Consider the following 15,033-nt stretch of genomic DNA (forward strand, 5'->3'; position numbering starts at 1 on the left):
AGGATGTTCACTTTGCTTATTTGGAGGTAGTTCTTCACCAGAAGTGAGGTATGCTTTGGGTCATTATCATACTGGAAGACAAAACATCGACCCACACCAGGTTCTGTTGCAGATTGCCTGAGTCTTTCAAAATCTTCTTGTAGTCTTCATTTTTCATGTTTCCTTCAACCCTGACGAGATTCCCAGTTCCAAACGCACTGAAACATCCCCACAGCATTGTACTCCCACCACCATGTTTCACTGTGGGAACGGTGTTCTTTGGGTTGAGTGCCTCTCCCTTCTTTCTCCAAACATAGGCAACATCTCTATGGCCAGAGAGCTCTAGTTTTGTTTCATCTGACCAAAGGACATGTTTCCAGTAGTCATCAGGTTGTCCTTGGCAAATTTCAGTCTAGCTCGGAGGTGTCTCTTCTTTAGAAGTGGAGTTTTTCTTGGTCGGCAACCTCGCAGTCCATTCCTGTGCAGGGCTCTAGTGACCGTCTTCACTGAGACATCAATCCCAGACTTGAATAAATCATTCACTAGTGTCTTGGCAGTTCTCACTAGTTTTCTTTCCAAAGTTTTTGAAATCTTTCGCTTCGTACCTCTGCCAGTCTTGTTCTCCACTGTGTGGGTATCTTCAAACTTCTTGGTAATACTTCTCACGGCAGTTCTTGACACTTGAAAACGCTTTGATAAACGTGTATAATCCTTCTCCTCCTTTGTGAGCATTAACAATTCTTGTCCAAACTAATTTCTTTTGTCTTTGCCATGATGACAGTACAAATTATTTTACAAGTTGTTTTGCAAGATACTAATCTTCAGCTTAAAGTGAAATTTAAAGGCTTGAAGGATTAATTAGGTTAATTAGGCAAGTAATTGGACAACAGTGGTGTGTTCCGTAGCCAGTCAAACAGATCATTTCTTAAGGGGGCTAATAATATTGACCTTAACAATTTTTTTTTTAAATAATTCTTTTATTCCAGGCAAATTAAAAGAAATAAGGCTTTCTCTAGAGGAAAAATATAATATGAAATACTGTGATAAAATTCCATTACTCTGTTAAACATCACTTGGGAAATATTTGAAAAAGAATTGAAATTTCATAGGGGGGCTAATAATATTGTCTTCAACTGTATATATAATATTGCCGTGCAGGAGATCTCATTCATTTCTTTATTTCAGGCTTCTGTTTACATTTTTTGCCCTGGTAGCAATACCAGTGGGATTTAGACCTCACTTCTCTACATAAAGAGAGCGATGCAGCGGCGCTTTAGTCTGCCCAGCCCTCACCTCCTAATCTGCACACGCTGTTCAAACAGATGAGCTTCCAAAACTTCAATGCTAATACCGCTGTTAACGCCATCATGCATTTCTATTCTTTTTACTTTACTTTTATCAGATTTCCTTACTTTAATTTTATTCACATTTTACATGAGCAAAGAATTTCAGTACCTCTACCACCTCTGCATTTATTGTTCACTAATGCCATTAGTGTTCACATTTTTCTAAATCACAATCAGGTTGGAATTTGGTGCATAAGAAAAAGTTTGTTTTCCTAAATGCCAATGATTTTCTAAATATAGACCAAAAAAATACCCCGAGCAATATTTATTCAAATATATTCAGACTGAGGTCTCCTCGGAAGAATCATTTGTCGGGAGAAAATGGCAAAGGCAGAGTAAAAAATAAAAAATCCCACAGAGTGTGAAATTGATCTATTTGTCAGGGAGGATGATGATGCCTCCGTTCGGAGAAAACAATCAAAAAAAGCTGCAAAGTGAATAGTGTGAAGTCAGAGGATCATTTTTTCAGAAACAAATAACTGATACGAGGTCAAAGTTAATGTCACAGGTACTGGATAGGCTACAGGTGAAACGAGGGAAAACCAGAATTTGGCTAATATTAGCTAATACCTTAACATCACTGTAATTCCTTTAGATACAGTCTTTAACAAATCAAGCATGGAAAATTTTTCTGACCTTAATGTTCATTTCATTATAGTCAGGGTTGCAGTGGACCTGAAGTTTATCCCGGAAGGAGTGGTTGTGAGGTGGGAAAAGAGCTTGGATGGGGTAATTTCAGTGTATTCACTGTAGTGGCATGTTTTTGGGAGGTTTGAGGAAACCGGAGAACCTGGAGGAAGTATGCAAACACTTGAACATGCAAAACGCCACACAGATAGGTGTAGCTATAGAAGTGCATTATAGAAAAGTGGCGGAGGCCTTACCATGCGAAGAAATATAAGAAAATTAATGTGTATTGGGAGTTGTTGGGAAGTCTTTTTTCTAATCTTCAACTGTCCAGTTTTGGTGATCCTGTGCCCACTATAGCCTCAAATTCATATTCTTGGCTGACAGGAGTGGAACCCAGTGGGGTCGTCTGCTGTTGTGGCTCATCCACCTCAATATTTGGTATGTTGTGTGTTCTGAGATGATTTTTCTGCTCACCATGGTTGTAAAGAGTGGTTATTTGACCATAGCTCTAACCAGTCTAACCATTCTCCTCTGACCAACTACTCTCTCACCAACAAGGCATTTCCACCTGCAGAACTGCTGCTCACTGGATGTTTTTTGTACAATTCTGTATATACACTAGAGTCTGATCACTGAGATCAGATTTTTTGTCCCCCCCATTATGTTTGATGTGAATATTATCTGAAGCTCTTGACCTGTATCAGCATGATTTTATGCATCATACTGCTGCCACATGATTGGCTGATTACATAATTGCATGAATGAGTAGGTGTACAGGGGTTCCTGATAAAGTGTTCAGTGTATCCTGCGTCATGTACATTGGGAGTTTGTATTTACTAGCATCAATGCTAACTTGGCAACAATAAAAAAAAATAAAGACCAAACTAAAATAGTTATGCTAGTGTGACTAACAGTCGAGTTGGGAAACATAAAATCTCAAGCCTGCATGCTGTTAAAATGTGACCAAACACATCAGTTCATGTACAAATTAGTGTAAAACTGACTGAAAGTAATAACAGACATCAGTAATATAATAGCACATTTATTTAGCACGTTTGACTTGATCGGGTTTATTTGTTACAGGCAGGAAACAGACTGAGAACATAAATGCTAGAGTAATTCATTGCGGGTACATGTGAAAAGTTGTGACGCGACTCTCAGGCCCACTGAAGGTGTGTTGGTACATGATGAATAGCTAAGTGTGTCTCTGTGGTCACTGTTTAGGATTCTGATGTCCGCTTCTTGATTTCTTTCACCAGTTCTGCCCTGGAGACATCCACCTATGAAGGACAAACATGGTTTGCACAGATATTACTATCCAATACACCATTTTAACCACTTGCATTAGTGACCTTGTTTAATATGTTTAGTATTCTGGAGTTTGCCAAAAGATGAATACTGAGTATTCAGCAAATGTGGAAACAGGTTTTCTGGTTTCATGAGACCAGAACAGAACTTCTTGGCCTCAGCACACAGTGTTACATTTGGCAGAAACCCTACTACTTGAGAACACCATCCGTACAGTGAAGCATGGTGGTGGGAGCATCATGTTCAGTGAAGCCTCCACGTTAGTTACTATTGTATTTCACATGTACCTTCTCAATCTAGGCTCATGGCATATTGTAGATATGTCAGTTACAAGTAATTTGGCCTCAATGGGCACTACATCTAAGGGGCGTTTCACTCACTGTAATCACTTAACACAACATTAGATGATTGGCTGTGAATATATAGTCTGGGCTACAAAGACATCAGCCCCAGCCTTCACTTCATACGTGTTTTCTCTTACAACCACTGCTGGTGCTGTTACTTTTGGTTCCACTGAAGTAAAAAAAAAAAAAAACTTTCAAGCCATTTATTAACATCAAAGAAAACAAATGAAAAATCTGAACTTTATTTTTATTTATCTATTTATTTTTCTTGAAAGAAAGGGAGGGTTTCCACCTGGCATTCATTGTAATTATTTTTATGCCTTGCGCTAGCAAACTCCAACATCTGATTACTTAATGGTTCAACTCTTAAACTGATGGAAAATCGGTAGTCTTTCATTTGATTCTGATGTTCACTGAAGCAGCACCGGCACCATGTGAGTGGAAGGAATGTAGGAATGATTTTCTCAAATAGTTGTTACGCTGATGGTTTTAGGGCTGAGCTCATACCTCCTCTCTGTTGGCCACGTTGCGCAGTTTGACGACTCCATCTTTGAGCTCCTGTTCCCCCAAAATGGCCACCAGGGGGATTCCTGTCTCCTCACAGTGCTGCAGCTGAGTCAGCAGCTTGGGGTTCTTCTTATACAGTACCTCGGCCTGCGGGTCAGCAAGAGAGAAAACAATTAAACACACAACAATCAGAAGCAGAGAATACGGTCGTTCTCATATTCACATGTGCACTCTCACCTTAATTCCTGCATTCCACAGCTCAGCTGTCAGTTTGAGTCTCTCTTCCAGAAGGTTCTTCTGTGCTGAGGCCACCAGAACCTGCGTTTCTGTGGTGCGGATTTTCTCTGCAGACATCTAGCAAGAGACAGACCATAAAACACCAGAATGACTCTAAGAGAACTAATAAAATGTTAAATTTGGTAAAGATGACATTGAGGGGGAAAAAAATGTCCATGGCAGTGCTAGTAATTAAGTAGTGTGTCAGAACCCTATAATCCAGTTGGTCCAACGGGAGTAGACGGAAAATGGAAAGAATTCAATGGAAAATATGTGAATGCAGCCTAAAACCCAACCCCAGCATCTTTCATCCTTGTGTGTTTTTCATATTCTTTTTGTTTGTGTAAGGCTCACCTCTGCTTTCTGCTCCATTATAGAGAAGATCCTCTCGATGCCGAAGCTGACGCCCACACACGGGACTTTTCTCCCCTTGGGGTCGAACATTCCCACCAGTCCGTCGTATCGCCCTCCGCCCGCCACGCTGCCCACGCTTACCCCCGCTTCGTCCCCAGGCACGGCTCCGTTCTGCTCTGTGGCCGCTGGCGTTGAGGGCTGGAGTGTCTGACACAGCAAAGCCTCGTAGATCACACCGGTGTAGTAGTCCAAGCCACGTGCCAGACTCAGATCAAACACCACCTACACACACACACACACACACAAACAAAGAGTCTATTTAGAAAGTTAAAAAAAAAAATTACTGGTTTAAACACTGTCATGTAAAAATGAATAAACAAGACAGATTAACTCTCGATTTTCTCTTCTCAATAATAATGAGATTAATTCTCATTAATTGGGGCTGACATTAATCCCCTGAGCTTTAGAGTAGATTCTATAGCTCGGAAAACGCACATTAGAAAGCAGAAGCAGATTTCAGGCATGCAATCAATATAAATATTTTCAGAGGAAGCTGTGTGTGCGCATGTAATTTGCCAGGAATCCTTCTAATTAAGTTAAATAAATAGTAAGTGACATCTGTAAAATATTATTCACACACCACTATACAAGCACAAAAGCTTCCAACATATTAAACATCACAGCAGCAATTACGCAAGCCTTTTATTTATTTATATTCAGTAATAGAGATCCATCTGGAATCCAGTAATTAATGTTTAATATTAAGAGTTCCTTCACCAGCCTGTCTTTTTCTCCCTCTTGACATTAATAAGACCAAAAAAAAAAGATGCTTGTCATGAGAAAGCACACAAAAAAAGAAAACTTAGAAAACTTACTATTACAAAACCCTGACACTGGAGACAAATGCAGACCATCATCTATCTTTTTTTTACTGTACTACATCATCGAGGACACTACACAAGTGTGCAGTTTGATAAATGCTTAGTGTCTGGAAAAAGGATGATGTGACCCAGCCTTCTCTCTGACCTCTGACCTCACCTTATCTGTGACCTGGAAGAGCTGCAGGTAAGCAAACAGCTGTTTCATGTCAGTGAGGCCAGCACACGCCTGCTTGTTCTGAGAAAGCTTTGGGTCCTGCAGCAGCCTCTCTGCCAGATCCAGTCCACCTGCAGCACATGAAAGGTCAAAGGTCACAACTATGCTCAAGTGAATTACAGGTAGAGGCTGCATTATGTGAGACAGAGTGAGAGTGAGGGGCATAGGAATGGAAATTGAGAGGCAGGGAGAAATGGAGATAGAGAAAGAGGTGTGTGTGAGAGAGGGAGAGAGTGTGATGGAAAGACAGACAGATGCATATTGAAAGAGACAGAGAGAGAGGCAGATAGAGAGGGGGAGAGAGACATAAAAAGACAGAGAGGCGAAGATGAAAAGAGGTGGAGAGAGCGAAAGAGAGAGTGACAGACAGAGACTGAAAGAGAGAGAGAAAAAGAAGGACAGAGAGAGACTCACCCTGCATGCTGACGTACTCCCCAATCTGATCAGCCACATCCTCAGACAGGCCTTTTTCATTCACCATCTCAGTCTTCACATCCTCCCATGGCATCTAGACAGACACACACACACACACAGTGTGAATTTATATACTTCATATTTAAAACTATTATGCAAATATATCAAATGTGTTTGAACCAAAACAAGATTTTCAAGCTCTGCTCCTGAAGAGCTGAAACACTGCACAGTTTCACCTCTTCCCTCCACTCCATTCACTCCATCGCACACTTGTTTATTAGTGAATGAGCAGGATCAGGTGTGTTAGTGTTGGGAAAACACCAAGCTGTGCAGCACTGCAGATCTGGACTGGAGTTAAGACTGAACATGACTCGTCACTGCATTATCTGGCTGAAGTGAAACTCATCAAACTCATTTGTCAGAATAATGTCAGAGTTAAAAACTCTAGATCAGGTGTTCAATCTTCTCCAGAAAGGGCTGGTGTGGCTGCCCTTGTTTCACCTGTTTAATCAGTCCATCTTGTTTAATCAGTCCATCAAATTGGGATGCCATGTATGAGCATTTACATCACAACTGGAAAAATGTGTTTAGTATCACGATACATGTGATATCTGTAAAAACAGCTAATGTGGTGGAGGCACATAAAGCTGTAAATTCTGCATTATATATGTATTTTTATTTATCTATTTGAGATTATTGAGTGAATTATTGGGTTGGGTGCCTCCTGATGAGCGACTGATGCAACATGAAACCCAAACCCCATGCTTTTTTGACAGGGCTTACAACATAGATTATTCTTGCTTTACAAAGTTTTTAAATTGGTACTTCAGACTGATATTGCTTGAATGTGTTCTTGGTGAAGTAAAATCGTCTGAGCCTGTATCAACAGCTGAGTCAGATTAACGCTGCTTCCAGTACAGGCCTAAATATGATGCTGCAGTTTAGCCTCACACCTTGTCCAGTTTGTCCACAGTCGAGCAGATGGTACGGAATTTCTCGTCTGGAACGCCGCACACCGCAAACATACCATCCAGAATGCGCCGGTCATTCACCTGTAACGCAGTGGCAACGAGATAACAGTCAGTGTGTTTTTTTTTTATAGGAACTATCCGCAAAACATTGAATCAACAACAAACTTTTCCCCAAAAAGTTGACATCATGTCTGACAATATGGCTATTAATAGCTAACAAGTAGCAAAAGTTGGTTTTCGTAAATATTACGTAAATATAAGTCTCTGTTGTTCCACTAGGGGCAAAACAGAGCAATAAACTCAGGGCCATAATGCCAGCTACTCACAAAATGTGCCAATAATGATAATTCTTCATTAGAAAACTAAAACTTTGACATATAAAATTATGTTTTTTTTTTTAAGTAATGAATTGCAGTGTGTTCATCTGCTTTGTAGGTGATTGATGTTCAATCAATTTGTGTATTCAGCAGGTATGTACCTTCCAGTGCCGTGCCATAAATGCTGATAAATTAACACATTTAAGAATTGTTGTTGATGTGTTACTGTTGACTAAACTGATTTCTTTTTTAGCCCAGCCCAGGTGACATTGGACTAAACATAATTTGGCCTGTTGCCTAAATCGAGTTTGACACCCGAGTTAAACGCTGAAATGTTATATGTGGTGGCCATCTTGGAAAACTGGAATCACTTGTTTTTTTTTTTTTTTTTTTTTTTTTTTTTTTTAAAGGAAGAGGTGGTGGTGTTTACAACATTTACAACACAGTAGACAAAACTGTAGCAGAAATCTGTTAATGACATGGATGATAACGCAGTTCCACTGAGAAACTTAATTTCTAATACATCGCTTTATGTAAAGATACAGCAATACTTATTTGTGGAAGAGATTTGAGGTAAAATGATCAGTTTTGCTGTATATTGAAGGCTTCTGACCTTAATGCGGAAGTCGCCCAGGTCCAGCTCACTCAGGATCTCGTAAACGATTTTCAAACACTCTGCGTCAGGGATCATCGGGTCATACTGTCCTGCAATGTCGAAATCCTACAGCATGAGAGAGAAAGAGATTTTAATACGGTTATAAATCTGATACTAGATAGTTTAAACTGAGAGAGCAGTGCTTTTAATGAGATCAAAAAGCTGTATTTAAATAAACTGCTGTGTGGACTGAAAGTCTCTGTGTTAGAGAGCAGCAGTGTGTAAGGACGTGTATCAAACAGGAAACACTCACACACTGGTAGAACTCTCGGTAGCGGCCCCGTGTCATGGCGGGGTTGTCTCTGCGGTACACTTTGGCGATGTGATAGCGTTTGATGTTAGTGATCTTGTTCATGGCCAAGTATCGAGCAAAAGGAACCTGAACAGGAAGCAGTTAAGAAAGCACAACACCCAATAGCAATAACAGACAAAGCAAAATGTTCCACATACCCCAAATATCAATTAACTATCTGGTGTCTTTAGTTTTGCCTTGCAAGACTCAAGCTGCTAACAAATACAGGAAGCTTATAGTCTTGAAAGTTTAGCAATATGAAGTAAACCTAAAGAAAAATCTCACAGCCAGAGAAAAATAGCTTAAGGAAATACGAAAGTACAAAAACCAAAGCTGCAAGTTGGGGATTTTTCAATTTCTTCCACAGTAATGAAAAATTACAAAGGTTTCTCGTTTATAATGTAGCGGTAAACCTCCCATTTTTATCCTAATTAGGCCTGATTTTCATGCTTGTCATTTCTCATTGTGCTTGTCAATTTGACATTAGTTATGTATGGACATTGTAGGAATGAATAAGCCCCGCCCCCCCAGTTCATGTTGATGAACAAGTCTAGTCTAAAGTCAACCCACAACACCAGGAACCAAACATGACTCTTGCTTACTGTCAAAAATGTAAATTATTTATAGCTATTAGTAGTAGCAAGGGGAGAACTTTTATATTTACCTTTTTTTCCTCCTGGGTATGTTTATGTTTAGTTAGGAAAGAACTAAGGTACGTAAGGAAGACCTTGTATTTTTTTTATGGCTGATTCTAGACTGGGCCGTAACATCTTCCTGAATAAAATCCCACATTTACAGCCAATCAGAGCACACTGTCAGTGTAGATCATTAAACTAGGATACAGTGAGGTCGTATCTGAGAGACAGCAGCTCTCCTCCCTGGTCCTTCAGGTCGTAAATGAGTTTGGAGTCTTCACCGTATTTCCCCGTCAACGTTTCCTAAACACAAAAACAAGCACACACACCTTCCTAAAACTTTATTGTATTATATTATCCTCAACATGCATGCTTGTAGTGAAGCTGTACATTGTAGTACAAGTATGAACGATCATGTAAAAGTGTTAATGTACACTAATTAAAGATATTATCTGGATTTCTACTCTTTTTAGGAAATCCTAATAACTCACATCTGTCAAAATCCTCAATCAATTCTCTCTCTCTCTCTCTCTCTCTCTCACACACACACACACACACACACACACACACACACACACAGTGAGAATGGCAGCATTAACGTTAGCATCACGTCTTACAGATATATAGTCCAAGTAGCTGATGGAGTTCGTCTAATTAATTTTTCCGAGAACATCAAGTTTGTTTTGCTTGTGGTGTCAAATTATCGCTCAACGATCCATACAGGACATGAAAACTCACTGACAAATCTGTGCATTTCAAAATAATTTTATGTAACATAGAATTTTATCTCAGGAGTACAACACCTACAACTTCTCTGACACCAGTGAAGAATGAATTAAAAGTTAAACCCAAATTTGGTCAAAATTCCAACTAAATTCCGAAATTCTCTTCCAAAGGGATTCTACATGTAAATCACGTGGGGGTGTGCTGTTATAGGAAAACAATGAATGATGAGATTGTGTGATGTGACCTAGCACAAAGCAGAGTTACTGTTACCACCCTGAAGTTGATTATTTTCCAATAACAGCATGCCCTGAAGTGTTTTATTTGTCCTGTACGACAAAACCCGGCCAATGATAAAATTCTTTTATTTATTAAAGAACAATACTTTTTTTATCAATTCATAGTTACATTTAATATTGTGGAACATCTGCAAGAAAAGTAGCTCCTTCACCAGACTCGTTTTTTTCCCCTCTCTGTTGAAGTCAATAACATAAAAACCAGAAACCAGAAACAGAAAGTCCTCTGTCCTGAAGAGTGTGAAAACCTACAGTTACACTTTTACCTCGGACTGTTTCACAGCACCAGAGACTCAAACCTTAAACATCTCCACACTTCATCATATCAATTAAACATTTTATTGGGTAAATAACATATTTTTTAATCAGTCTATTATTAGGCTTAGATTATGTGGAGCGTCCACCATACATGTCCCTGTGTAAGTTTTTTACTATATAAAATGTCAACGCATCAGAACAAGCGCACTGATAATAAACCTGGGAGTTGAATTACAGCCTGAACTACTGCCACAGCTGCTGTTATAGAAAATTAATCAACACCTTCTGACCAATCAGGTTTGAGAATTCAACAGCCCCACAATATTTCTCAGATTTTACACTATAAGTCTCTCATAAATGTTCAGGTTTTCCAAGGTGTGCGTGCACGTGTGTGTGTGCGTGTGTTTGTCTGTGTACCTTGAGCTCAAAGACAGGCGTGTCGATGGTCTCAGCACCATGGCGTTTAAAGCAGCTGATGATGATGTTGAAGACCTTCTCTCTGATGGCCATCTGTTTGGGGTTGTAGTCCCTGGTCCCCTACACACACACATGCAAACATTTGCAATGTCTTCAAATATTCTGTTTAAGCAGAGTATAACTCTACTGTATAAACACACACATTCCTGCTCCTACCTTTGCTGTCTTAAGAACAAACATTTGTTTGCCATCGTCTCCTCCGAGCCGAGCCTTCAGCTCTAACAGTTTGGCAACTTCTTCATCAATCTGTGAGGGGAAAAGAACAAGAAAGAAAAATAATAAATTAAATATCATATATAAAACACTGTGACATTCATAGCAGGACAGAAGTAGGATATTAGTACATGCAAACTAAAGTGGTGGTTCTTCTGCGGTCATTAATAATTCTCTACAAAAATACGCAGCACTGCACATGATCACATCACTGAACAGGATAAAAACAGACTTCTGAGCATTTTTTACACATTCAAATCTAGTTGATTTTGTTAAAAAGCTGCAGGGACTCAGCAATTAAACTTCAGCAGTCATTATAATGCAAAAGCTAGTGCCGCATGCTCAAGGCCCGCGTCTGGTGAGAAGGAATAATCGCCAGCCCTTTGTAGATATAATCCATGACCCTTTATTTACTCTTGTTTACGAGGTCAGCTTGGTCAACGTTCACGTTTCAGCCATATCTGGATGGGATTTGTTTTTTCACTATGATGTCTGTAATAAAATATTTGCACATCTGCTCCTGTTCACATTATCATGATGAATTTATTTATAGAACACTATAGTCAGGGGATTGTGGTATATGTAACGAATGAAACACTCGCTTATCGAAAAATCATCAACGACGGAGTAGTGTGATGTGGCCTGACGTCAGTTGGAGTTACTGTTTTCGCCCTGAAGTTGATTATTTTACAGCACATCCTGAAGTGTTTTATTTCTCTTACAACACAGAACTTTGCCAACTATTAATTGTTCTTATTTATTAAAGAACATGTCATAAATTTTATCTATTTATACTTGAGTTTAATGTTGTGGAACGTCCACGAAACAAGTTAGTTCCTGTTATCACTTACGTCATAACAGCTTAACATAGCCTTTCCCTCATCAACCTCTCTATTTCTCTCTCTCTTTTTTAAAGCTGGTAAGACAAAAAAAAATGCATCATGTCATATTACAGAGAAACCAGAAAGCACAAAGTTCTCTGTCCTGAAGGCTCTCGTAGTGGAAAACTTAACAGAACAGCTTTACTTCAGACTGTTATAAAGAGCTGATAACGGAGATGTCTTTTACAAATGTTAAATAAAAATCACCTTACAGAAAATAAATTCTCCTTATCCACAATTCTATGATTTAGAGACATAGAGAGGTGAGAGTGATGAGATTACTGTGTAGACTGAATATTGTGATGTGTAACTGATTATTAATACACACCGTGAGCACATTACAATCAATCAGGACTAATTTTACAAACTGGATTAACTGCTAACTGGAGAGCATGTTTTGGAGAGGGGTTTGACTGTTGCTTTCTCATGAAGAATTAAAAATCACATAATATCATGAAAATACAAAACAGAAGCAGCATGGTGAGATAATAAGCTCATATCTAGGTTTCATTTCGCCTACCTGAGATACGGTCATCCCAGAAAGGCAGTGCAGGGGGCGGAGCCACGGTGAAGCCCGGCGTCCCGTCAGTCCAGCACAGAGACGCACGCATGCCAAGCCGAGAGTGGCCATTTTCCAAACACACACACACAGTCGCACCAGAGTTCAGGAGTAGGACATCATCCGCAGGTCGAGTCCATAAAACGTGAAATCCAAGCAGTTTGAATCGTCCAGTGATCAGGAGAGCAACGCAATGATGATGAGTATAGAGGAAATATGGAGGAACCACAGCAGCAAGCAGGAAGAACAGGAGAAAAGTGGTGAGCGACCCTAGCACTAGGGGCATCACAGCATCAAGGAAGCAAAACATGAGAGCAAGGTGTCAAAATCAAGCGCACTCTAATCTTCTTCTGCATCAACAGAATAATCACACAGGAACACACCTCCTCTCATCACGTACGACTAACAACGTGCTGCACCAGCTCACTTTGTTATTTTAAAAGATATTAAAACTAGTCAGAAGAGTTTTGTGAATAAATGATGACAGATGAGAAGGCGAGAGTGCTGGAGAGACTAAAGCGCCGCTGCATCTCTCTCTCTCTCTCTCTCTCTTTTTTTTTGGAAATCAATCCCACTGGGAATCAATCCCACTATCAGCAGGTAGTCGAAAAGCATTGTGGGTCATGTAGGAACCCGTTAACCAAAGTGATAAAGGATCAACATGTTGATGAAAGAATTCAGAATTTCATTACAAAATAATCTGAAGATCACGTATTAACTATCATGATTAATATGCAAGGCTGGATTTCATTCAGGGTGGAGTTTTTCTTTAATAAAACAAAAAGTAACAAAGGCAATATGAGCAAACAGTGAAGATGAGGAGATGGATCACAGACACATCTTTTGCTTCATGTTGTCTCTAATCATGACCCAATGATCAAATTATCACTTTGAAGAAGGAAAGGGTCATTTGTCACCCCAGTTTCATGTTAATCTAGAGCAGCAGACAGTAAGAAGTGGCATTGGGCCAGCACCTCCTCCTGACAGCTCTAACCTAATATTGCATCAGCTCCTTGCTAACACTGATTAGCAGAATGCTAAGCGTGTAGAAGCTCTAAACTATATCAACTGCCCCGTCACTGTGTTTAAACTGTAAATGTTTACAATGAGCCGTTATGGAAAAATATAACTACAATGCTGTTTATCGTGTCGAAGCTAAAGCACATGTTAGCAACCAGTCGTCATTTACGTCATGCGTTATTATTGTATAGGGTTTGCTATAAAAACAGGAATATAGTCATATATTGTGCACACAGACCTGTTCCTTGCTGGCTTTTTCTGCTTTAAGTTTTCGCACCACCTCTCCTTGTACTTTAATCGCCTCCTGTATCTGCGCTTTGTCCGCCATGGTGCTTCTGCATTAACCGGTACCAGTCCCTGCCGTTCCCTCCGCCTGCGCATGCGCACTCACTCACTCAAACCTTCGCTCGTCGCGCACATTAGACGTAGGCACCGCTAACGGATTACAAGCTTTGGTTTATTATTATTATTATTATTATTATTATTATTATTATTAATAAACTTATCTGTAAGCTACATGTGGCTAATTTACTAAACGAGCAAACTGCCACTTCAAACTTTAACAAAATTCACATTATTGTGTTACATTAAAACGTCTTTGTACACTTAATGAAGCCCTTCTAGCGTATAAATGACTTTTAAAAATAAATTAAATAAATAAATAAATAAATAAACTTCACATTAAGGCGTTGTGTCATTACTTCTTGTTCTTGTCTATGCAAAAGAATAATGTCCGTTAAACGGCGCGTGAGCTTATTGTGTATTTTTAAATTCAAATGTATGCGCGCGTGCGAAAACCGTTAAGCCGCTGCTAACACAGGAATTATATAATTGTATTATTATTATTATTATTATTATTATTATTATTAACATGGTCATGTTTAAAGCTGAAGGACGTAAGAAGCTGCACCATTCATGAAGGGAAACGGAAAAAAGAGGGGTAAAACTGGAAATATGTGTATATAGCGGCTATTATTAGTAGCATTTAGGCTGTTACAGGTTATAACCGTTTTTGTTGTTGTTGTTGTTTTCTTATCCAGATCAACAAAAAGTACAAATAAGTATTAAATGCCTAATAAGAAATTGGGTAAGTCATTGAAATATATTTTATTTGTTAATTTGTTGTGCTTTGTGTCTCCAGTGTACTCAGGCGAGTGGTCTGGACCGAGTGCGGCTCACACTCCACAACCGCACTCGGTCCATCCCGACAATTCCTCTGTTAAGCCTGCCGCTCTTTCTGAAATCACGTTTTGTTTTGTTTTTTTAAATAACCGCAGAACATGAAAAAGTAAAAAATGAAAATAATAAAGTAACACGGTAATTTTTTCCCCCCGCAAGATTAAAAAAAAAACAAAAAAAAAACAAGGAAGTAAGTGGTGTGCATGCGATAATTACCAAAAACACTTTACACCATGAAAGTTTCTTTCAGGAAAATATGAAATACAGAAAATGATCTCGTGCGCATGCGATAGTTTTCACTTTT

At 39.3% G+C, this 15,033-nt stretch overlaps 1 protein-coding gene across 2 annotated transcripts; it reads right to left on the reverse strand.

Annotated features, from left to right (window-relative positions):
* Positions 1-2,981: 2,981 nt before the first annotated feature.
* Positions 2,982-13,947, reverse strand: hars (histidyl-tRNA synthetase). 2 transcript variants are annotated; one of them, XM_026919965.3, is made up of 14 exons: positions 13,789-13,926; positions 12,492-12,806; positions 11,034-11,123; positions 10,818-10,937; positions 9,331-9,426; positions 8,450-8,575; positions 8,155-8,262; positions 7,207-7,305; positions 6,254-6,347; positions 5,783-5,910; positions 4,745-5,026; positions 4,352-4,468; positions 4,115-4,261; positions 2,982-3,235 (listed from the first exon to the last, which is right to left on the reverse strand). In XM_026919965.3, exons 2-14 carry the CDS (start codon positions 12,600-12,602, stop codon positions 3,176-3,178), a joined length of 1,578 nt encoding a protein of 525 aa, XP_026775766.2. In that variant the 5' UTR covers positions 12,603-12,806; positions 13,789-13,926; the 3' UTR covers positions 2,982-3,175. The 2 variants fall into 2 exon arrangements, with proteins under 2 accessions (XP_026775766.2, XP_026775767.3); XM_026919966.3 differs by lacking the exon at positions 12,492-12,806 and having other exon boundaries at positions 13,789-13,947.
* Positions 13,948-15,033: the final 1,086 nt, after the last annotated feature.

This window comes from Pangasianodon hypophthalmus, chromosome 9 (genome assembly GCF_027358585.1).
Source record: "Pangasianodon hypophthalmus isolate fPanHyp1 chromosome 9, fPanHyp1.pri, whole genome shotgun sequence".
Taxonomy (NCBI): Eukaryota; Metazoa; Chordata; class Actinopteri; order Siluriformes; family Pangasiidae; genus Pangasianodon; species Pangasianodon hypophthalmus.